The 24251-nt window shown below is 42.5% G+C and overlaps 1 protein-coding gene and 1 long non-coding RNA gene across 5 annotated transcripts in view; one reads left to right on the forward strand and one right to left on the reverse strand.

Moving 5' to 3' along the window:
• The window catches only part of LOC111929873 (uncharacterized), a 69017-nt gene that overhangs the window by 24195 nt on the left and 20571 nt on the right, over nt 1-24251 (reverse strand). Inside the window, exon 4 of the long non-coding RNA XR_015288030.1 lies at nt 1909-1974. This is a non-coding gene — a long non-coding RNA (uncharacterized LOC111929873). The remainder of the gene's footprint in view (nt 1-1908; nt 1975-24251) is intronic.
• The window catches only part of RIN3 (Ras and Rab interactor 3), a 64765-nt gene that overhangs the window by 16668 nt on the left and 23846 nt on the right, over nt 1-24251 (forward strand). For 2 of the 4 annotated variants that reach the window (XM_023927678.2, XM_023927679.2), the window contains exons 2-4: nt 1506-1692; nt 4589-4703; nt 22597-22669. In XM_023927678.2, coding sequence (XP_023783446.2) covers nt 1506-1692; nt 4589-4703; nt 22597-22669 — 375 coding nt within the window. Of the gene's footprint in view, nt 1-1505; nt 1693-4588; nt 4704-17846; nt 17960-18324; nt 18458-19302; nt 19387-21332; nt 21456-21546; nt 21693-22596; nt 22670-24251 lie in introns of those variants that run through there. The other 2 variants (XM_086893072.1, XM_086893073.1) reach the window with 2 other exon arrangements.

Consider the following 24251-nt stretch of genomic DNA (forward strand, 5'->3'; position numbering starts at 1 on the left):
CATGTCCCCTGGTGCCACCGGAGGACATTACAGCAATGACCTCCTTTTGAGTCAGGGTTCACCCATCATTCAGATGTGACCAGGTTCATATCTATGTGACTAATTAGGGGAGTAATTTTTGCTGTTATGGAACATTTCATTACATGTCAACTTTCCCTTCAATTCATTACTTCTTTCCCACTACAGAGTATGAATACTGCCATCCAACATATATTTTCCTTCCACATGGTTACAAGGCTTTTTTTTGGTCATTTCTTCTGTAAAAAAACCCCAAGTGATGACTCAGGGTAACATCCAAAAGCTGTCTTCCATTGTTTTACTTTATATGTTCAGATTATATTAATTAAAATAACATGCTGTTACCTCTGAAAGAAATTCCCTCAACCATGTGACAAGCTGGGCTTTTATCACAAGTAAAGAGAGAGTTTCACTTATTTCAATTTGCTTTTTTTTTTTAAGCACAGTTCTCTCAGTACTACTCTTGACTATGATCTTAAAAAAATATTTATTAAAATAATTTATTAAAAGATTCTGTGAACTAATACCCTTAGTCTAAAATCAGTACTACAGAGGTGCCTGTATTTTATGAGAAAGCTGTCTGTGAAGGGTTGAGAAAGAAAAAAAAATGCTAAAAATTAAATCTCTGTGTTGCTTTTGGGAATTGAAAGGCTATTTTTACACAAACTGACTTTTGGGACAGACTTACTGTGTTAGGTTAGGCCTTTGACATTACTCTTTTCAGTAGTTTAGGACTGACCTTATTTAAAATGTAGTACCTTAAGATTTGTATCTTTAAAAATAAAAGGGAAAGGAAAAAATATTTGAAGTAAGAACAAATAAAAAGTGAGAGTCCTGTCCTTTCAGTTCTGACATCAAAGCAGAAAATCAGAGCAGCAAAACACTTTTTCTGTATGTTCTCTTACCTTTTCTTTAAATATAAAATCAATTAATCAAACTAATGACAAGCCCATATTCCCATGAGTCTATGGTCTTATCTATGGTCTGTGACCAGACATTTCAGCACAAGTATTTCCACTGCCTGCAGAGCTAAACACATGTATAAATACTTTGTCAAATCAGCACCATAGCTCAAAGCCAGTATTTAACACCAGTCTGCCATTAGACTGCAGGGGCTCCCCTGCTGCATCGCTGCTTTTGAAGCCATGAAACATGTCTCAGACCCTTCAACTGGAGGGTGGCATCTTGGGGACAGGCATGCTCAATGCTCTGTGGCTCTGGCTGCCCCTGTGCATACCTTTCCTGTGTCTGTGGGCACCTGTACCTAGGCAGCATTGATGGGTGAGCCAAACCCAACAGAGCTGAGCACAAAGCACCCTGCCAACCTGCTGGCATAGCAATGTGCCTGTGGTCTGATGCCCCCCAAGAAGCATTCCTGATGTCTAAGTGCCCCTGTGTCTGCCTCTGTGTTTGCACTTACAGTCTTTACTCCCCCCAGTTTTCCATTTGCTATTCTGCTTATCAGGGACTCCCTTGCTGTGTTTCAGCCCTGTCAGAGATACCAGTGAAGAGGAGAAAGAGACACATCTCTGTCAGGCCATTGCTGTGCGAAATTGCCTCCAGCTTCCAGGGATCAGCATCCTCGACAAACTCATCAAGACATGTCCTGTCTGGCTTCAGCTGAACATGAGCCAGGAAAGAGCTGGGGCGATCCTTGGCAAAGAAACAGCAGGGGTAAGTCCAAAGCGATTCCAGTTCAGACAGCCACATTTCCTGTCCTTGGTTAGGAGAGCAGTGCTTTTTTTTTTCATGTAGAAGCAAAAATATTTAGCAGATTACTCTCTGTTTCCATTACCATTTGATGCTTTACCTCTCTCAACAGCACAAAACAGATATATTTGCTTTGGGAAAACAAGGAATATTATCTCTGGTTTTATTTGCTCTACTTACCATGTAGAATTATGGAGATGGCTTCCCATTCACCACCATGCCCACAAGTATGGCTATTATCCTAATCTGGAGCAATGAAAAAAACTCTGTGAAGAAAAAGACCTTAGATTCAGGGAGCTACTGCGAGTCATTTTTATTGTAACAACTGATGTCTGTTTTGCATAACCTGAGTATTAGAGAATTATAGACTTGTGCAAAGCTCAGAGCTTGCTTAAGGAAAACAGTGCCAAGAGGAGCTGCTCCCCTTTCCCAAGAGGTCTGAGAGGTGAGGCATAGCAGGCTATAGATGTCCTGGCTGGATCCTTCTGGAAGGACAGGTGTAAATGACCTGAGCTGATGTCAGGGCACACCTGCTCTGAGGATGTTTGGACCTGTCCCTTTGCTGAGTCAGTCTATCCCAGCATTAAATGCTGGCGCAGCTGAGTGACACCCTCCAGCAGAATTGACCTGAGCAGCCTGGGCTGTGCAGTGCACCTCACTCTGAATCAGATTTTTCAATTAGTTTGAGCAAGTGATTCTCTTTGTTTTTCTGCTCTGTCTGTAAGTGGAGATGTGTGTGACTGACTGTGATGTAGCCATGTATGGCCCCAAGCCTCCTCAGCCATTATCCATTCCCTGCAGGCAGGAGGGAGAGGCTCCAAGAGGCTTTGGGGAAGCATCTTGCCTGTTCCTCCTGCTCATGCTGCCCTTGGGCACAGCCTTCAGCAGGCAGGAGAAGAGGAGGTGCATCAGAGGTGTCCCACAACAAAGGCAGCATCTCCTGCCCTCTGTGAGCCCACCTGAAACTGGGTAGCACCATTCCCACCTGTGGTGAAAATAGAAGAGACTGATTTCAATACCAGTCCTGACCCAGGCTGTAGGGTTAAGTACAGCTCAGAAAACCCATCTCCTACTTCTCTGAACAGCCATAGTCCAATTTTAGCCTTTGGATCCATGGCAACCAGGCGTGCCGATCAGGAAAAAAGAAGTGATTCATTTCCAGGTTTCATTTCCCTGGTTGCTTAGATTAAATTTCAGATGTAGCAATATAAGATGGTGCTGTCTAGCAGTCATGGTTAGAGGGACAGCACTGCCTTGTGGGTGGTAGGACCTGGGCAAGGGAACCTCTCCCTGCAGATCCTACCCGCCTCCTCCCTTCAGACACTTACTGCCACAGAAGGTGGGGGCTGCCCTGCACTAGAAATCAGCCTGTGTAGGTTTGCATTTATTTGCATTTTCTCTGCCCTGATGGTAGACCTGAGCCTCTGGGGCTCCATTTCTTCTGAACTCAGAGGCCAAGATGACAGCACTGTGTGAGGTTGTGAAGCAGCCCTGAAGCTGTGTGTTCAGCATGGGTGCTTCAAAGTGATTGAAGATGCCCATATGACTGGGACTCATGGCAGGGAAAACTCCCGGCTTCTAGACAAGATTTTTAAAAATTCCTCTGCCCAAGAAATTAATGGTTTTTTGCTAGATTTCCATACATTACAGTTGATTAATGATTTTATCAACTCACACTTCTCTTTCTAATATTAATATCCAGGCTACAAAACTAGCTTAATTTTTTAATTCAGTTTTTTTAAAAAATACCTTGACTCCCTTCTGCCTAAGCTTACTAACAAAGAACAGCTGAAGGTGAAGATTATTTTGTCTTTGTATCTGCACCTTCAAGATACAAGGTAAAAATATCCCTGACAATGAGCTTTAATTAGAAACACACTTAGGATCTCACACAATACAAAGAATGAGGCATTTTTCCTTTTTCTTGGTGGAGCAGCTCTGTGGGAAAGGACCTGTAGGGATGGTGGCCAGCGAGCTGGGTACAGACGCACTGAGGACAGGGCTGTGGGAACAGGGCTTGTTCAACCAGAGGACAACTTCAGGGGACCACACAGCAACCCCTGGTACCTGCAGGGAGGTCATGGAGAAGATAAAGCCAGGCTGTGCTCAGAACTGCAGGGTGGGAGGACAGGAGGCAACAGTGTACATTGAAACCAGAGGGTTCAGACTGGGTGCAGGGGAGCATTTTCTCCCTGTGAGGACAGAAAGGGGTGGGATAGATTGCCAAGAGAGGCTGTTCAGTCTCCAGCTTTGGACATTCTCCAGACTTGTGCAGAGAAATCCCTGACGAACTTGGTCTGGCCTCATGGCTTCACCCAGGGGATTGGAGAAGGGCCCTCCCAGGATACGTGACAGCCTGAATGTTCTTCTAGTCCCATACAAAAGCTCTGCCATGGACATTGTGGCCACCTTAGCCTTTGGCTTTATGTTCCACTCATGTACACTCAAATCCTTACCCATTAAATGTACAAGTGACTCCCTTGCTTTAGACCTGGACTGGGACATTCTAGGGTGACACATCTGTGATTTAGGGCACTGATGTGAGGACCATTGCTTAACAATTTGTGAGTGCAGTTTTAAACTCTTAAGTTAGTGAAATAGTTTGCTTTAGACATAAGTGGGACATCAGTGATGCATAGAAACTTTGTGAGTCCCTGCACAGGTCTGAATTTCACTTAGATGAAATGTCCCTTTCTCCATTATTTTTGTTGCATAAAGCTTAACTAAGTGGAACAAAGCTAAAATAAGGCTATTTAAAGGTGGATTTTACTGATAAAAATCTACGTTGCCTATGACCTAAAATAAAGTTTAGAAGCTCACATAATGTAGCTGAGCTCTTGATTCTTCTCTCCTTTTTCAGATATTCTTAGTTAGGAAAGAGGGTAATGTGAACAACATGGTCCTTGCAGTCCGCCTACCAGTGCAGAACGAGGCTCCTGGTGTGCTGGAGTACAACATTAAAGAAGAAAAATCAAGTAAGGTCTTTATATTTTCTGGTCTTGCTCTGGTTATTTTGCTGGGTCCTCTTGTGATCACCAATATTTATGTAATCTCACTTGCACTGAACAGGTTCCTCTTGTGACTGGCAGCAGATCTTGCTTTTATGATGTACTTCAGTTAACATTTCCTGCAGCTGCTTTACCTCAGCTCCCTTGTGGTTCTGCACCTTCTGTTATCATTTACAGACTCACAATAGGGAAATAAAGCACCTCCAGATGAGGAGGCCAGTGCTTTGATCGTGTGAGGGGAGCTGCCTTTCACCAGCTGGAAGTCCTGAGGAAAGCGGAAAGCACTGGCAGACTAAGCCTTGTTAAGTCACTGACTCTGTCTCTATTTAAGCCACTGAATTTGAGGGTCACCTGACATCTGCTAAGTTGCCTTTTCATGAACTTTGTACAGTCACACTGAACAACAAGTTATTCCTAAACTGCCTGTTTTCAAAGCCACCCAGGGCAGCTTCAGTGGTATCAGTGCTATTCCCGGTTGGATAGCCAAGTCCGCCATGAGCAAGTGAAAATTAACCCTGTTCACAGTCAGCCACATCTAATGCAGCCCTCTGTGTCAATAGATGTGCAAGGCACATGATTTCCACTTTCACAGGAATATTTGGAAACACCTGAGTTTTAGGATAGTCATAGAAACACACACTCAAGAGTTCATAAAATAACTTCACACTATTTATTTATCTGAACACATCTACGTCCTCTGCCACTGAGTTCTGTCACAAAGCCAGCTCCCCAGAGAAACTGTTTTATTCTCTGCTAAAACACTTGTGTTTCTGCTGATCAGTGTTGCAACATTACTTTCCCTTTGTTCAAATGAACTTTTACATTTGCTTAAATAGTTTTTCCTTCTCCTATATTTCTTCGCATACCTCTGCATTGTAAACAGACTTTTAAGCCCGAAGTACAATTGAATCTCTTAAAGTGTTCTAACCTCAAGGCCAGACCACAATCTGTCACAGCATTGCTCCTGCACACGCTCCCTGTCTGGCTGCTGCATCCCCTGGGAAGCTTTCTCTCTCATCTGCCTGCTCCTGTGAGCACCCAGCGGCAGAGATGCTCAGTGTCCAGTGCTCCCGTGTGAGGGCAGGAACAATAAACCTTTTGCCACAGCTTCAGGTGTTCAATTAAGAATACAAGGGCAAGGGTTAGCTGCAGGGTAGGGAAACTTTTCTCTATTTAGCTATTTGAACTTGACCCAGGACTTAGATTTTTCATGGTGGGAAATCAGTTTTTGATGATTCAAGCTTTCCTTTGGATAAAAGTTAAAAAAAATCAAATCATGTCATCCTAAAAAATGTCATTTATAGAAATGTTACTTCTTGACTTGTGTCCTGTGCTGTAAAATCTGATTTCTTTTAGAACAGGCAAAGTAAAATGTAGTACAAAAACGGCACTGAGCTAGCCTATCTAAAGAGACTTTGCTGCTGTGCTTTTTCTAACTTATCACTACCTTAATGCAAAGGATATATGGGGAGACAATCTTCCTGGTAGAGACAAGAATTAAATCCATTTCCACCACTTTCATACAAGTTGCAAAGTGGAGGAAGGTAATTAAAATTCAGCTCTCATTCATAAAGTAGGAGAACTGCCATCACATGCAACAATTCCAGTGGCCATGAGGCTCATGCATTGCTATGGTAGATATTCACATTATTTTTAGCTTGAGTTCTGTCAGTGTTGTGTGTCAGTTGGTAGAAAGCCTCTCAGTTCTCCATCCTGCACTCTGTTGACAAGAACACACTGGGTACAGAAATTTTGCTATTTTGCCTCCTTTGTCATTAGGGTAAGTACCTTGGATTTTAAGTATAAAATAAATTGAATGAATTCTTGTTAATAAAACCAAAGGACTGTACCTAGCAGAAGGGGAGATGGTATATCTTCTGTGTCACAGACTAATCTAATACCTTACATAATTAATTCTTTAGCTTTTTTAACTGCATTACTACACTGCCTTCTAAACTTTTTTTAGAAATAAAATTAAAAGATGTCCAAATGCTTTAAAAGAGTTTAGAACCTGAGGTTCCTTGACAAGTAACCTGGTATGTCTGGATTGCCCCAGACTGATGATGTACCCTTCACTTCATCCCTGGTATTCTGTAAGTGTCAGGGCAGGAGACCTCTGAGCACTCCCGGAGACACTCTCTTGGCTGTGGAATATAAGTAAGTTGGAAATTTGGTGTTACACTCCTGAAAATATGTGAAAGACCCCAGCTGCATAGCCTGAGGGCCACTGTGGACTGGCAGGGTTTTTCCAAACATCTATTCTTCACCTTCAGAAAATCTGTCTTTCCTTTCTGACACGTAAGCAATGATCTGTGTGACTTGCTCCAGGGAGAGCAGTTTGTCCCTTTCTGAGATCTGGCTTTTCCTAAAGCGTTTGAAGAAGCAGGAACAAATTCTTCTCCTTACCTCAGTTCAACTCGTTAGACTCCACACAGTTGATGCATTCAGATGTAAACTGAAATCTGGATTTGTCTTGACATATAGAGTTCTGATTTTATGGAGAGCCTTCCTTCAGTTAAAATTCAAGTTGCAACCAAGCAAAATTCAAGTTGCAACCAGCTTACTATTTTGAATAACATTGCCAGCTGCTTCTTGTCCTTGGCTGTTTGTAGTGCCGCTCTCATTCCATCCTACTTTTCAGTCAGGATCCAAGGAGGCTTTCTCTGGTACCACGATGATGGTACAGAGATTATTGCCCATCCCCTGTGCTCCATTTAGAGATGGCCATTCAACGAAGTACAGAAAAATCTTTCAGAATCTTCTTGGCATTGCACTGCCAAATGAGAGTGGCTCATTGTTTTACTATTTCTTTTCCCCATATCACCTTTGTTGATACTTCATGAAATATTTAGGGAAGTATAGTTTTCTGATGGGAAGACTGTATTTAGTTGTGATTTCTCTTTTTAAATGGAAATCCAAAAAGAACCCAAGAGGTAAGGGAATAAAGAAATGAAACCTTTTTCCTTTTTTTTTTTTTTCCTGGGAAATTTTCACCTCTTCTGTGAACAGAACAGGAGAATGGACTTAAAAATTTTTCCTCTGGTTCTTTTTGGTTGTAATTCTTCCAGAGACAGGAAGGCTAAATACCAGCAGTATCAGTAGCTATAGAAGAGACCAACCAGCTGATGTCAGACACCATAAGGTTCATCAGAAAGCTGAGAAACCTGGCAAGTTTCAAAGCCTTGTATCTCTGTGGTTTTGCACTTGGCCTGAAGGATCCCTTACTTCTTACTGAAAGCAGTGGAAATCTCCAAGACCTAAAGCTGGTTCCACGATTTTTACCATTTAGAGATGCAGTGTTGGCAGCTACCTCTCAATCTTTGCCAAAATCTTGACTACTTTGTGCACTTTCTCTTCTGAGAGTTGCCCCTTCTGCTTCATTCTGAGATGGAGTCCCAGCCTCACAAACTGAGCACCCCTTCCTCAGCTGACTCCTGCCCTTGGCTCTTATCAGCAAACTGGTGGCATCCTCAGGCCCTAAATCCCCCTCCTTTTCAGGTATACACCTTCAGAAGTCATCCTGCTGACCTCAGCTCCATTGCAGCAGTATTAAAAGGGAAGAATCAGATGTTTGAAGTATGTACACATTTCTGAAGTAGCGTATACTAAGAGCTTGGAAAAAGCATCTGAGTACCACAGTGCAGGTAGTGACGCTAGCTTTTGCTTTCACCAAGAATCACAAAGGCACCTGCCACAGGGGCAAACTCCTTTAATAGAAGAATTCTCTATCACCAAAAACTGAGGTTAATAGTTTCTTTTTTTTCTGGGAAATTTTGTAAATAATAGCTGAAAAGAATTTGATTTCACAAAACACATGAGTTGATCACATACTTCTCAGGAATCTTTTACATATTCTTTGGTGTGGGATGTGTATTAATTGTTTTCCATGCTCTTCTGTACCAAGAAAAAAAGGATGTGATTGCTTTCTAAGTTAGCAGAATGGCACTAAACACTAGTATCTGCAATTTCACAGAATAAAGAACTTATTGTTCATATTATTAGATTTTTTAAAATAGAAATATAAATGAAATGTATTTGCTAAGTCCATCTTGAACTCTTCAAGTTCATATTGTAAGGGCTTTGAGGCTGAGCTGATCCTGCCATAGCTGCCCATCTCCTGTAATCATATCCTCCACTGCTGAAACTGCCTTAGCTCACTTGGAGGTGTATTTTCAGAGGCTGTCTGCATGAGCCCATGTTGTGGAGTTGCTATCCTTGTTCCTTATTTACACTGTACCTGGCAGGGACAATGTGCCACCAGACACAACTGTTCAGAAGCAGAATGTGTTACAACACATGGTGCCAAGGCTCAAGGGCTTGGTTCCCCCAAAATCAGCGAGTGCACAGCTGAAGGAGGGGTTTATAGTGAAGTCTTGGCTTTAGTGTGGCTATTTCATTTATTAGAGGAAAATTATGACACTCGAAGTTCTCTGAGCTCTGGCCCTCCAAGCTTCTCTGCAGACCAACTCTGAATAAGCTGGACTATAACAAATGTCTTGAAATAACCTCAGCAAAATCAAATGGGAAAACCAAAATAAATTATCTCCAAGTAATACAAAAATGTCCAGAACATGATTAATACCTCCTTTGAAGGATGAGATATGGTGCCATTGCACACGGTAGCTTATACTCAATTTCTGGTTTATGGACAGCAGCTGTACTCCAGGCTATGTGGTATGAGCTTGTGGTAAGGACCTACAATATACCTTGACAGAAAAGGTGCAGGCAATTACTGTACTCCAAAGCAGTTTTAGAGCAATCACTAAGTGTGGCTGCAAAATTGCAAGTCTGGTAGCAAAAAGGATGTTGATAGAGAAATCCAGTGTCTGGATCCTGGTCACCTTACTTGACCTTTCTTAAAGCCAGACTGAGCTCAGGAAGTGCAGGCTGGAGTTTGATATGAAATACTTGAGATAGGAGTGATTTAGGAAAGGATTACAACTCAAGTAAAGTACACAGCAGCAGTTTAACCTGCCTGGTTAATTCTCTAACTACTTTTATCTGCTTGCCATGAAAGTTTGTGAGGATCTTTGTACATCTGTACAGTGAACATCTGCCAGCAAACTCGATCAGGACAGAACTAAGAGTTACACCAGATACAGAAGCAGCAGGAAGGCACGCCTTTCTGGAGAGGCCAAACAGAAACTTAGATGAGCAAAGGTGTTCCTTTCTATTTTGGATGTTAGGAAATGTGAAATCAACAGGAAAAGATTACTGAAGGGCTAGGATTTTACAATATACTTCCTTGCCTTAATGATCCCAAATAGGTGCAGTCTAAAGATATGAAGGCAAGCTTAATTCTCAAAGTCAACTTTGCCAGTCATTACAAAGTCACTTCAGTCACCTCAACACTTCCATTCCTCTTTCCCAAGCACATACAGGCCACAGTTTTTTATTATAGACTAATGCCATTTGCATAGATAAAAAGGACATGTGCAGTCATTCCGACTGTCCTGTAACAGTACCAGATGGAAATTAAATGACAGCAATTGGGCAGCAGCTTGTTTACAGCGAGGCGTTAGAGCAACAGGGGGATGGACTTCATCTCTGCAGGTTTAGCTCTAAACACAGCTGCTGGTAGCCATGGTCTTTACATCTCTGCAGCCTGAGGTGAGGGCTGTGGGCATGCCTGGCATGACGGCAGAGCTCAGATATGAAGGAGACAAACCCACATGTGTGTGCCTGCATGAATCAGTGCGTCCCAGTGCTGTGTGAGAACACTAACTCACAGGGCAAGGAAGAGGAGGCAGATTGAGTAGGAACAACTCAGTAGATGCTCTCTGTTGGCTCAAGCACCTCCAGATGCCGACAATAGACTTGTCTATTGCACTCCTCTGGCTAACATGGCCCACTATGGTCATTTATGGGAGATTTCCCTGTTTAATTTTGTTAATGTTTATTTTAATACATAATGCTGAGGCTGGATTAATGAACTCGGAGACTAAAGTACTTGCTGCTGACATGTCACAGTACGGTCAGGTGGTATTTTCCCATGTGAACTACATTGTAGTTCTGCACGAATGAGGTCATGGGAAAAAATAGGAGGATAGCTCAGTTACTGCAATCTACAAACAATTTAACTCCTTTAATGCGAGTGGCCAGTTGTGCAGATGAACTTTGTGATGTGAATATTTTTGTGGAAGTGTTGACAGTTCTTGCAATAGCTTCCTCAGTTTTGCAAGTCTTCTGCTAACATTCTGTCTCCTGGAATCAGGAAGTAGAGTGAAGATAGGCAGATTTTTATTTTTTTTTCAGAAAGAAAAATAACCACCACAAATGCAGGAAAAAACCTTACAATTTTGGTAATACTCAAAAACCAGAAGATAACAGAAGATAAAGGAAAACAACCTATAAGAAGACAATCTGCCATTTTAAAAATTATTTTTCATTACATTTATTTTGGATCACTTCTGAACTGAAATGAAGATAGAAAAGATAGAAATCTGTGGCACAGACTGAAGTCAGAAAGATGGGATCCTTCATAGCTAAAGTGAATAAACTTTCATTTGTTGTGTCGTGCTGGTAAACCTGACTCTAAGATGAAGACATTTATTTGGGTAGAATTTTCAGATTTTCATGGGAGGTTTTAAAGATTGGGCTGGATGAAGCCTTGAGTGACTTGGTTTGACCTCATGGATGGCCTTGGTTTTAGAAGGATTTTGGGCTAGAGATCTGCTGTCCCTGCCAGCCTGTGGGATCCCATACGTGATACTGAGTCAGACTGTGGGCAAGCTCAGGGCAGACAGCAGTTCTCAGAAGGGATGTCTCAGTAGAGCAGCAAAAGCACTTCACTTCCCATTCTCTAAGGTCCAGGTTCTTGAAATACCACTAAGATTCACAGAGGGATAGTGGTGAAAAAAAAGGTAAAACAAATATTTTCTGTACTGGTGTGTCACCTGTGATCTCCCCAAAACCCATAACTTTCCTTTCTTCAGTTTCTCCTCCCTTTGTGTATAGGGAAAGATAGAATGTGCTTGGTTTATTTAATCAGTGCAGACTTGCAGCTAACTCTTATCAGGTACTCAAATGTACTTGAAAAGGCCCAGTAATGCCTCGCAGAGGTAATCATACACCCCTAGGCATATTGGAGAGCTGAGCTTGCTGCAGGCTGAAATAGACTTCATCATGTGCCATTAATAACACTGCAAATCCCCTGGACTGTTGTTGCACAGGTATTAAAGGGAATTTTCAGTTGGCATGAGACAATCCAAGGAGTAAATGTACATTCCACCCTTTCCAAGTCAAACTTCTCAAAACAATTTCTGGCTCATCAGACTGCAGGCAGAAGGGCCCATCAGAAAGCATATTTGGTTACTTTTGTTACCACTGCAATGGTACCACAGTTCTTTTTTAAAGGGTCACTTTACACAAAACAGTTAGCCTCCTTCAGTGGAAGCCCTGTAGTATTCAATACCAGAAAGAAGAATTCTTAATTCTGTAAACTAAGGCATGAAATCTGGGTAGAACTATTTATAGCTTTGATTTCCTCTGAATAGATGAGAGGCTGAACCTGACATTACAGAGTGAAAAGATCAAGGTGGTGTTTTTTTTTGGTTCTTCGGTTGTGTGTGGTTTTTTTTGATAACCTGTTTTGGCATTCAGCGATAAAGCAAAGAGAGGACTGACTTGGCATCTTGTGAACTGCCCTGGAGACTTGTCTACCAGTCAGGAAGGTCATTAAGCATCTTCAAGTTCCCTACAGAATATGACTTTACTGTATATATATATATTTATGTGTATAAGGAAAAAATAGTTGTCCCAGTAACTAGTAGTGAAGGTACTGCAGCCCCACAAGTACAAGTAAAGTTGGTGGAAAAGGGCATGGGGAGGGAGGAGAGTCAGGTTTTATGTGAGTTCAGGCTGTAAATTCATGCTGACACTGCTGCCATGAGAAGGGCTTTTACCATTCGTCATCTGTCAGTAGCACATGTCCCTGCCCTCCAGCCCCTCTGGTCGCTGCCTTCCTCTTCCTCATGCAGGTTATGGTTGGGAAGGAGTGAGCAACGTGGATGTGGGGCTGTGAAAGCAGGACAATGTGGTGGGGCAATGCTTCCTTAGAGGTGTTACCATATGCTGGGTTATGTGGAATAAAGTCTGGAATGGAAAAAAAACATGTTAAAGGGCTGAGGGGCTACGGGTGACTTTGGGAAGGGTTGGTGGCAGACTGGAGAGGAAGACCTGAGAACAAGCTGGAAAGGGGCAGCAGGTGACCAAGGATGGGGTCACATTCTTTAGTGCTGAATACTTGTATTCACCAGTGTGGTCTAGGCTGGCCACAGAGGCAGGAGCCCATCAGAGCTGCTTTATGGTGCCAAGAGAAGAGGCTGAAGGCAGGGCAAAAGCACTGTTGGGATGGGTGGGAAGTCAGTGAAAAACTGTGGCCAAATTACCCCATAGCAGCCAGCCTTCCCAAGGCAGAGCATTGAGGGCAGCAGAATGAGAAGCTGACCTTTCCCTTCTCTGCCAAGATGAATTCAGCTGACTTTTCTAAATGAAGGCATCAATTTTACAGGCTGAGGGCTGAAGCACAGGTTAGTGAAGGGGCTCAGCCATCTGTGCATCACTAACCCTGAGCAAGCCCATCCTGGCCAGCATTGTATTTACTGGTCTGCAGAGAGACCTTTTGATTGCTGAGCTCTTGACAGTGTCCAGCACTGAGGTATCAACACAACTATTCAGACTTCTTTTGTATGCTTTTTGTGTAGCCTGACAGGTAGCTCAGCTGCTGTACTGGTGGAGAGTCAATTTTTCCAACTTACTTAAGAGGAATGTTTTCCTTTATTGTTGCATGATGGAGCGTGTGATTGAGGCAAAGCAAGAAACTGTTGTCAGCTCTGGGCTTGACAAGCCTGAAAAAAGAAGAAATGTGCTGGAAAAAATAACAAGTTATCAACACCCTTGGGACAGAAGATCTTTCTTCCCTTCTTTCCCCAAAACTGGCTGATTCCATCTCAATTAAGCAAATCGTACATTGCAGCAGCAAAACCTGTCCAAGACTACTTTTTTTCAAGGATTAGCAAATTGATGAGTAAAAGTTTGTGTATTTTTATCAGGGGAGACTGGAAAAGCTGAATATTCAGTTAACCTCCAGGTTCATATTGTAAGGAGTTTAATTGCATTTAAGAAGGCCTCTGGGCAGACACCTTGCCATTAAGGAGAGTAGACTGATGAGTGTTGTGGCTTAACGTGGTTCCTGTTGCTGCCTATAAGACGTAGAGCTACCCTAATTATCTTCAGATTAGCCTCTCTCAGACACAGGTAACAATCTTCCTGCACCACCCGGGGCTCTGCATGGGCTTGTTTCCCCTGCTTATGCGTGTTTCTCATTAGCAAGAAAAGTCTGCCATCACCTACACATCTTCTTGGTGTGAAAAACCTCTCACTGAGCAAGTCAGCTCCATGTCATGGGATAACTGGGAGCTCTGCCCCAGCCCTGACCTTCAGCTCTGGGAGTGCTGTTTCACTGCTGCTTTCTGCTGGATCTTGTCTGCCTCCACAGGCAGTACCAGACCAAAGGCCACCACTGTGTGGGCTGTAATAAGGACATAGGAGACGTTATCTTTGTCTAGTCTGCTGTCTGTTGTTTGATTTGAGATAATACACTGAATGATTTCTAGTCCCCTGAGGATGTTTAACCTAGACATCTTCCCAAGATCAGCCTGTCTGCCAAGGATGAGTTCTCCATTATCCACATCACTATTAACCCCGAAAAGTGGGTTAGAGTCAAGGAGTTCTCCTTCAGGAACTACTCTGAACTAGGAGCCCAGAATTTTGGTTTGGCAAGAACAGTGACCACAGGCCTGGGGGATATTGTAAAACATAGTATGAGGACACATTTTATAACCTGTTGTGCAACTCCATCATTTCTCTCCTAAATGCAGACATGCACAAGAAAAGCAGAAAGTCTCAACATTTTCATTTGAGCTGAGTCCCACATCACTGACACACTGCTTATTTTAATACATAAAATACTTGTGCCACTGCTTTTTCAAAATTGAAGAGTGCCAGGCTTCTCTGTGGTTTTACAAGTTGTTTTGGAAACATTCTGGTTGCTCATAGCGAGTAGCTTTATTCTTTTTTTTTTTTTTAACTCTCATCCTGAAGAGTTACCTCCCCTCTCCCCACGCAAATACTTTCATTTTTACTCTAAGCTTTAAACAGATGGGATTGTAGAGAAAGGCTTTTGGAAAGAAGCCCTCGGGGTCTTGTTAGCTTTGTTAATCCTTACTTTGGCTTTTTTTTTTTTTCCTTATTTTTCACTCCCAAGAGGCATAATGCAAAATCTGTGTGTAATCAGAGCTAGAGACTATGCGTGCTGTTCTAGGATAATATTGTCTTACCCTGCTCTGCTTAGTACCTTGAACAGAACCCAAAAAGCTTACTGGCATTAAAACAGCTACTCTAAATCAGTACCCATAATACAAGTGCCCTTGTCTCAGTGGCTAAACTGAAACAAACGATAATTTTTTATCCTTGGACAGTGCTAAGTATCTTACAGAGCTTAATAAACAAGAGTTTAGATTTGTAAATGAGGTAAATAAGATACTGTTAGAAGTGAAATGAGGGCATTAAGGACCTCACTCTTTGACCCTTGAGTAGGACACTCAAAGCCAGTGACAGTAAAATATATCCTGCTCAGAAGCAGGAAACAAAAGAGCTTCTTTCACCAGGTTGGCAGCTAGGTGGGATTGCAGCTTTAGGAAGAAGTTGGTTTTTTTTTTCTTTTTTTGGTCCACCCTATTGACCTTTGCCATTTCAAAGTGGGTTATTCCCTTTCATCACTCACCCTTGGAAATTGTCTTGTTTGTAAAAGCTTCTCTTCCTGGAAGTCTCTCCTGCAGAATGTGATTCTGAATACTGGATGGCTTCCCTTAAAATGCTCTGCAAACTTCCTTTTTCTGTATGATTAACCTCAGCACTATGGTACTTCACAATGTATCTCTGAGCCAGAGAAATAAGCTTTTCTCCAAAGTAAATGGAGAAAAAGTTGATTTTTTTTTAAATAAAATTCATCTCTATGATAGCATACATTTTTCATGTAAGGGTTGATTCTCAAGTTTTATCCATTTGACCTGGAGACTGTTGCTAAGAACTAAATCCCCAGAATTCCAAATCATAGCACTGTTTCCTGTTACTTGAGGCACAGGGGAGACTCTTTATATATCTGAATGCTTCGTTTGCTTCACAAAGTTTTACCAAAGAAATTTGCCTTTTGAGAGTAATTTACAAGCATCTATATCCAGTTTGTCTTGTCAGCCATGGGCCTCAGCCCTGACAGTTTTAATGGGCAGCTGGGCAGCATAAATCTTGTACTGCCATTGTAATGGATGAGGATGCTGAATGACCTGCAAAAATGTGACTTCCCCAGCAATGACCCCAACTCTTGCTCAGCTGCTTAGTGCAGGGTCCACACTGATTGAACAGGTTATCCTAATCCCCTGAGTGTCCCCCTCGGTCCTCCATATGTCAGAAAGGCCATGTTTCCTCCCTTATTCCTGCAAAAACAGACCCTATGTGGCTACGTCTAAAACTTCAGTTGTATCTCATATTGACATCTGGTCCTGGGAAGAAGTCCTGGATCTCCTCTAGCTGAAGAAACTCTTGAATTTCCACAGACTTTAACATGTTTATTCCATACCTGGAAAGAGGATATGGGGTTGAGGACCTAACAAGTAAGGCAAGGGCTTTGAAACTGAACAGCCACTCTCCAGCATGTACTCTGCTCTTAATACCTAAAATAACTGGCAGTGATATCCACATGGGTACCTTTAAGGAAAGTACTGAGGAGCTGTGACACTCAGCTATTAGCTGAGTTGGCTGTGCTTGAAGTACGTATGAGAGGCACCCTCTTATCCCCTGCTGAAAAACTGATCGCAATGAGGAGGAAACAGAGCAGCAAAATGCCTGTAACACATTCCTGCTCAAGCATCCTGCAGCAGAGACAACAAGAGCAGGCAGCACTGCAATTTTTAGCTGAATTAAAGGCATTAAATCTCAGTGGACACCAAGGTGCTGCCCATCTTTTTGGGTAAATGTGGATGAGTCAAAGTACAGTGGAGCGGTCAAGAGCCCTGTGGCTGTTAGATGTGGGGACAGCTCCTTATCTTAGCAGTAGAACATGCACACAGGATAGAGGAGAGCTGTCATCTCTATCAAGTGTGCCTTCTACTCAGCTCCAGCCTGAGAAGAGTACAAAAGCCTGTGATTTGCATCTTCTTTAATGACACTTTGTTCAGCACAACATAATTATATTTAGTGAAGAACATAGTCTAAAAATAGATTTCTCTTATACTCTAAAACCAAATTCATTAACACTTTATCAGTTTCATAATTCATTAGTTCCAGTCTCCCAGGAGCTGCCATGAACAGTGATTTTTTTCATCACGGCCAGAAAGATTAAACTCTGTAGGAAGCCATACAATTGAAATCTTTTGAAAAAGAATGAGTTGGATGCTTAACAGGAGACTCAGGCAGAAGTGCCAACTGGGGAAGTTTCAGCCCTTCCTTGATGAGGAAAAAAAACCAGAAACAACTTTCAGTTAAGTAAAGAACACTAAGAAAGACAAGAAAGACAAAACAGACATAGGTTGACTGGGACAGTCAAGCATTGTGCAACCTATACCGAAACTACAGCTTCGACATCATGTGGAAGAAGCAGAGGCATCAGATTACAGAATAAATAAAAAAAGACCTTGAGAAGAGAAAACAGATAAACAGTGGCAGTGTTATGAAAAAACACAGCACTAGAAGGCCATACAGTACCATTCACAAAGTCATCAAGAAACATCACAAGTAACAATGCTAGAGACAGATACTAGGAACTTCCAAACAGAGATATAGCAGAAAGGTACCATAAACACAGTAAGGTCTTCTACCAATGAAGTCTAAATTTCCCTTCTTTAGCAACATCCAGCTACAGCTCTTTCTCTTAAACCACCACAAACCAATTGCATGAATAAAGGTCAGAACTGGGGAACTGAAACAATAACCTGAAGGAATCACACTCTCACACATTTCTGCAAAGCACAGCAGGTAGGACAAGTACAGTGTATTGTGACAGACAGAACAGCCTCAGCACTGGGGCCATAGCAGTCACTGTAACACTGCATTAGAATACCCAGGGCTCGTTCCCCAGTGGCAGGAAACTGCTAACCTGCAACAGCTTGAACTGTCAGTGTCTGGGAGTAGGAATTTTAGTAGCCTCTGCCTTGGACTATGTCACGGTGAGGGTGGCCACGACACTCCTTACAACTTTAGGGTCCCCTGATGCCAGGGCAACAGGAGCGGCTTCAATGGAGCATCCTGAAAACAAAAGAATTTTAATAGGAAAATAAAGTAGGGACAAGGCCCATAAACTACACTCAGTCTAAGGACAAACTCCAAAGACAAGGCATAGGGGGTGGACACAGCAATATATAGGGTAGGTCTGAGGGTGGAGTCTGAGGGCATGGGTCCAATCACAAACTGAAGTTAGAAATATGCAAAACACTGCAATGAATAACAAACAGGGGAGAGAGCTTGGGAACATTCTAGAAGCACAACCTTGCACGGGGTGACTTGATTAACATATTAATTGCCATAAACCCTTAAACAAGTGATTCCCAAGGCTTGAACTTAAAGCCTGGTGCTTCAGGGGTGAAGTCTTTCTGGCCCTGCATCCCAGCAGGGCTGCGTCCCACAGGAGTGATCCCATCCTCACAGCAAGGATTACTCACCTAGTAGTGAGTAAGCACTACAGCAGAACAGCAGCAAAGCTGGCCTGTGCTGCTTACTGCAAAGGTTATGGCAACTATGGTATCAAACCAGAGACTTATATCAAAGGAGAAAAACACCTCTTCTAAGGAGTCTATGTATTTATAATCTGAAAATAGGAATAGAGGACTGGAATCACACCCATAATGATAAATCTCACAGTTTCCCAGAACCCGAAAGAATGAGGATATCTAAGCACATCCAGGCAGGACTTCTGAGGGTGGACTCAGTAGTCCTCTGTCAACATAACTGCCGCAGAATAAGGAATTTCTGTCTTTGAATTCAGATGTCTCTGAAGGACTTCACGGATACCAAAAACAAATGAAAAACAAGGTGGATAGCACTAACAGTGCCACTAGAGAAGAAGAAGCTGAAGTAATTGAGTCCTGTGAGCTTGTGTAAGCAGTAAAATAGAAATGGCTTGGTTTCTCCAAGTGACCAGAACAATGGAACTAGCAAACACAATTCTGTGGGGAAAATTGGAGAGGAAAGGAAGGCAGGATGCTCAGGGACAGTGTAACTCAAAGACATTTGGATCTGGATGGTGAAATGATGGGGACATCCAAAGAGTAAAGGGAACATGAATACAGATTCTAGTCAGTGCCTAAAGATTACACTCTTCAGAGCATGTTTGAAAGGGGAAGATGAGACAATCATAAATATATATATAACTTCATAACCTGGCCATGTTCTGCTCTGAGTTGCCAGAGGACATAAAACCAGAGTACAGTCAACAATGAACCACTAATTCATGTTGCTAATGCTTCTGTCACTCATAAGAAAAATCCAGTTAATTCTTATCTCTTTGTTTCAGACTACTCAAAATTTCTCACTGATCTACACATTTCCCCATTTATTTCCTGAAGGTGACATTTTTCAATGGGCTTCTAAATATCAGGTAAAACTCAATATGCTGTGGCAATATCTTTGGCTCACATAACCCAGCCTATTTTTTCTCTTGCTTTTGATCATATTCTTGACATACTGGCACTGTTGTGGTGAGATGTAGATATTTCCTTGCTCTTCAGGTGCCCTGTATCTGGTTTTACAAGCCCAAGAAAAGTGATTTTTTTTCTCTGTACTTTTCATCAGGATTACAGCAGTCTGGCAGATGTCTGCTTGAAGATTCTGCAAAAGTCATGAGTTCCTATAAATGGCAGCATCACGATTCTTCCCTAAGCAGCAGTTCTCATGTCAATGAAGTGTCCCAAGCTACCCACAACACACCCACAGCCAGAGAAAATCACCTCTTCCTCTTCCTGATTGTCTTCTCAGAGAAGGGTACCTTGAAGGCAGCAATGGCTCTGGGGGAGAGAAATATTGTCCCCAACAGTCAGCAGAGCCCTTTGAGCTGTACAAAATTGCTGTGTCTTTCCAAGAACTAGAAACATGCAGCAGGGTGCACATAATGGTCTCCACAGGTGAATGACAACCGTTCCTACAAAAGTTCCTGTATTGAACTATCATCTGCCATCCAAAAGAAAAGCACTACTTATCAGTGATGTCTGCTGGTGTCAGCAGGTGTCTAGAAAAAAACAGGTTAAGAGACAACTATTAAATTTTCTCCCAAGGAAGATGTTCCCCACAGGAGCTTGCAAGGCTTCCCCCACGGGTACTGTGCTGGGAGTAGATCCAAGTAGCCATGGCAACCCTATGCAGGCTGTTTGACATGGCCAATGTTCAGAATAAATTCTGGGCTGAGTATTGGTCCTGATGGTGTTAGTACCTCAACTAATGACACATCTAAAGCACTATCCTTACTATTCTTCCATCTGTTCTTACTTGTTTGCAGGCTGCCCAAAAATGTCCCAGGAGAGCTGTGGGTCTCTGTATGATGAATTCTAGCCTGCTGAGAAATATGCTTGGTTTTGTTACCTTCTATGACCTCCCAGAGCAGGGACAGTCCTATTTATACATACCACCTGCTGCAAACTTCTATCCTTGAGCTTCAGCTGCTTTTTGTACCTAGTCTTCCTTAGCTGTAGAATTCCTGGTGATTTGTGGTGTTTCATGCAATTTAACTATATATGTGAGGAGAAATAGCTATGCAGTGGCAAGGCACTTATATATGGAAACTCCTGACACAGAGCCACTCAGACTAATATTTTTTTGTCTAACATTCAAGCTCCCAAGTGGCAGAGCTTCCTGGCACAGAAACAATCCAAACAATTTGCTCATGTATGTGATCATGTACAGGTACAGCCTGGTCTCTTATGTATACCTGCTACTCAGAATGCCAAAGTGAACATGTGGTTCTTGACAGAAAAAAAAAACCCCTTAAAACCATCATCTGTACAAAGGGCTATATTTAATAGCTGGAGATTCTAGTGAATTCAGACTCTTGGGTTTTGGTTCATTCTCCAGAACAGGACTGGGTTTTGTCTTTATTTTTGTTTTCTGTGTCAGAACTGCAAAGCAGATGAATTTCAAACTACAGAGATTGTTCATGGTATATTTTTAATGAAAATCCCTGTCTGAAATATGATTCTTATTATGGAAAAAGAAAAAACTTGCCAAACATGATTTTTCCAGTTGTGAGAGAAATGTGAGGGAAAGGGATTGTTTTGCTTGAAGTATGTTTTAAATTCCACATTGCAGTCTAGTATGGGTGCATACACTGAGGTTAAACTGTTCATGCTGATCCAACATAAGCTGATGCGAGGAATGACTGTTGAGAATTACATGGCCTTCATCTCCATAAAAAAAATGCCTACATTGGAGTATTCAGCCCAAAATAGCAACCTGCTGTGCCTGGGCTAGAACAAAGGGAGAAGTAAAAGGAGGAAATGCCTGGTTTGGGGAATGAGATATGAACCTGAGACAATCTTGAGCATTTCCTTGCAGGGGGATTATCTGCTGGCTGGAAAACAAGAGCCAGGGCACAGAGGTGAGGGAGAGGAGAGCCAGGCAGATGTCTCCTTCCTGCAGGCGCTGGAGGCCCTTTGCAGGAGACCAACCACCAGGCAGGCATGTCAAGGGGCTGGAGACGGCTCACAGGGCTGTTAGTCATGGCTGACTGAGGAAACTGAATCACAATAGCTGAGCTTTGTGTCCACAGCTTTGACCTGTGAACAGTGTGGAGGAAGATGCTGTGCATCTGTGGGCAGTGCAGTGGGGGTGGGAGCTGGTGCTGCTCCCCAGGGACTCCTGGCATGTTTCTGTGGCAGCTCTGGGATGCAGCTTTGGGATGGTTCTTCATCACCAGTAAGTGGGCATTTCTGACAATTCACTGCAGATTTCCTTATCTTTGTCAATGTCTGTTGTGGGGGTGTTGTGCACAAACAGGCATGGAGTTTGTGAGACTATAAAGCAGAAATAAAGACGGACACATCTCTCCTGCAGGTTCAGGTCTTTCTCTCTGCCTTGGGTTATCAGTCGGTTAAACTTTCTCCACCAGCCATCGATTTTTTTCTTTTAAAGCCAAAAGTTCTATAGTGTATAGTATAGTCTATGTGAGATTTAGGCTATACAGTGCCCAAACGGATGTCATTATAAAGAAGGTAATCTTGAAGAGCTCTACAATATGGTGGATTGTATTTTGCCACTTAAAGGAAAGTGCAGTCACTGAATAACACCATGGGAGGGAGAAGACGGAAGAGGTACAAATAGGCTGTGCTCACACTGCCTATGTGACCCAGGTCAGAGCCCATACACACAGTAATGAAATAGTAATTTCTATTTATTTTTTTTTTTTCTTTAAAGCACTTTGTCCATCCAGACCAAACCAGATTCCAGTATGGAGAGCCGCAAGCTCAGACCCTTATGTATCGCAGCTAGGCACATCCTTAGAGACAGATGAGTTTGTAAGGATTGCTTTGAAAGCGACCTGGGAGGTTTTTTCCTTCCCATTGTTTCTGTTAGTGTCACAACACTTGGATGCCTTGAGCTAACTCTTCAGAAAGCCAGGCTGAGATATTTCTTCTCTAGTGTTCTCCCTGAAGAATCTTGTTGTATTTGGCCACCTGAAGCCAGTGCTTTACACTTCATCATATTAGTCCATGCAATTACTGGACAGTCACAGAGCACAACATGTGTCAGCCAAACATTCCTATGTTTTTTATCATATCAAAGAAAACAGCTGCTGACTGTCTTTTCTGTTTTTCACCAGTCCTGTACCTGGAAGGATCTGTCCTTGTATTTGAGGATGTTTTCAAGCTGGTTGCCTTCTACTGTGTCAGCAGGTGAGTTGGATTCATCTGTTCCACAGCACAGCCATTTTACTCTCCCCTCTGGTCTGCCCTTCCCCAGTCCCAGAACAGACCCCTCTGTTTCCTCTGCTACACTCCAGCCTGCCAGACCAGAAGGTATTTCAGATGCTTCTATTTACATTGGAGCCAGATCACCCACAAGCACAGCTGCCCTTGCAGCTGGAACCTTTGTCCCTAGGGCTGCTTCCACAAAGAGCAGAGGCATGGAACTGAGGCTAGGAGGGCATGGAGGAAGAAGGGCCCCGAGTTAACTATTTATTTAAAGCTTTAAGAATACACACACACACACACCTGGTGGCAACTTAGCAAACCTACTAATGGACTGTTGCCTGTTGGCAGCTCAAAGCACTTAGTCACCTATAGCTAATCTGTGAAGGAAAGTAGTCCTGAAACAATGTATGTTCCTTAGCTAAAATTTAAAATTAAAACAAAGTGTTTGTTTTCTCAGCAGAGAAATACCAAGCATAATGGGGACAGAGATGGGAAAAACCTGTAATGTCATTTTCACCAGTGCAAGGTTTGATCAACAGCTGATGAGCCCCTCTGTGTAATTAAACCCATATATCTGCAGCCTGCTCTAATCTGTGTCCCTGTGCTTAGCATACTGCAGTAATACCTCCACCTACTTACCCCATCCCTGCTGCAGCAGGCCTGGTTGTGAGTTGGTTGTAGACTTTTGACTTCCTCTGTAAAAACTTACATGACTCTTAAAGTAGTTATTTCCTTTTAAGAGGAGAAAGCAGATTCAGGATATGTTTACAAGGCAGTCACATTAGTCACTTGGTTAGGTCAAACAGTAGGAACAGTCTGTCTTGGGTAGGATACAGTGTGCTACAGCTTATCCAGCCAGTCCCCCGCTATTCTGTGGGCTGATTCTGCAGCCAGCCAAATTCAACAGTACTGAGCCACAACTCTTACCTGCACACAAGAAGCCATGCCCACCCTCACCCCCATCAGTTAATAGACATTTATCTATCTAGATGTGTGTAGACCCTATAGAATGGACATAAGTTAACTCCTGGATCATTATAAAAATGTCTTTCTCACCAAAGCAAAGAACAGCCCAAATGCAAAATAGAATTGGGCATTTCTAGTAAGTGGCTGGTGACAGAGAAAATATGCTTACTTCTGTTTTCCTGCAAAATGGATCATGGCTTGAGAAAGAGTTTCAGAAAGAAATAAATAAAGAAAAGTTCTCCTATTAGCTCCTGTTACAGATATTATTTTTGGGTGTCAAATATACATTCAGATGGTTCATGTGATTTTCCAGGCTACTGTCAAAAGACAAGACAAAAAGGGAATAATTTTCTGAGAGAAGCAGGTAATAAAAAGACCCTGACCTACCATTTGCTGGCATCTCATAGGAGCTCTCCATGATGGTAAATGTAGAGGCTTGAGAACAGGGATGTAGTAAATTGTCTATGAATAGCTGGAAACAGCTTCTCAGGGCTGATAGGCTCTTCTCAAAAAAAACTTTGGCCTGGATATGTTACCTGCCTGTAGGTAATAGGTGACTTGGTGGCTGGTCTGCAAGCTGCTGACCTTTCAGCAATGA

Source organism: Cyanistes caeruleus, chromosome 6 (genome assembly GCF_971803275.1).
Source record: "Cyanistes caeruleus chromosome 6, bCyaCae1.hap1.1, whole genome shotgun sequence".
NCBI lineage: Eukaryota > Metazoa > Chordata > Aves > Passeriformes > Paridae > Cyanistes > Cyanistes caeruleus.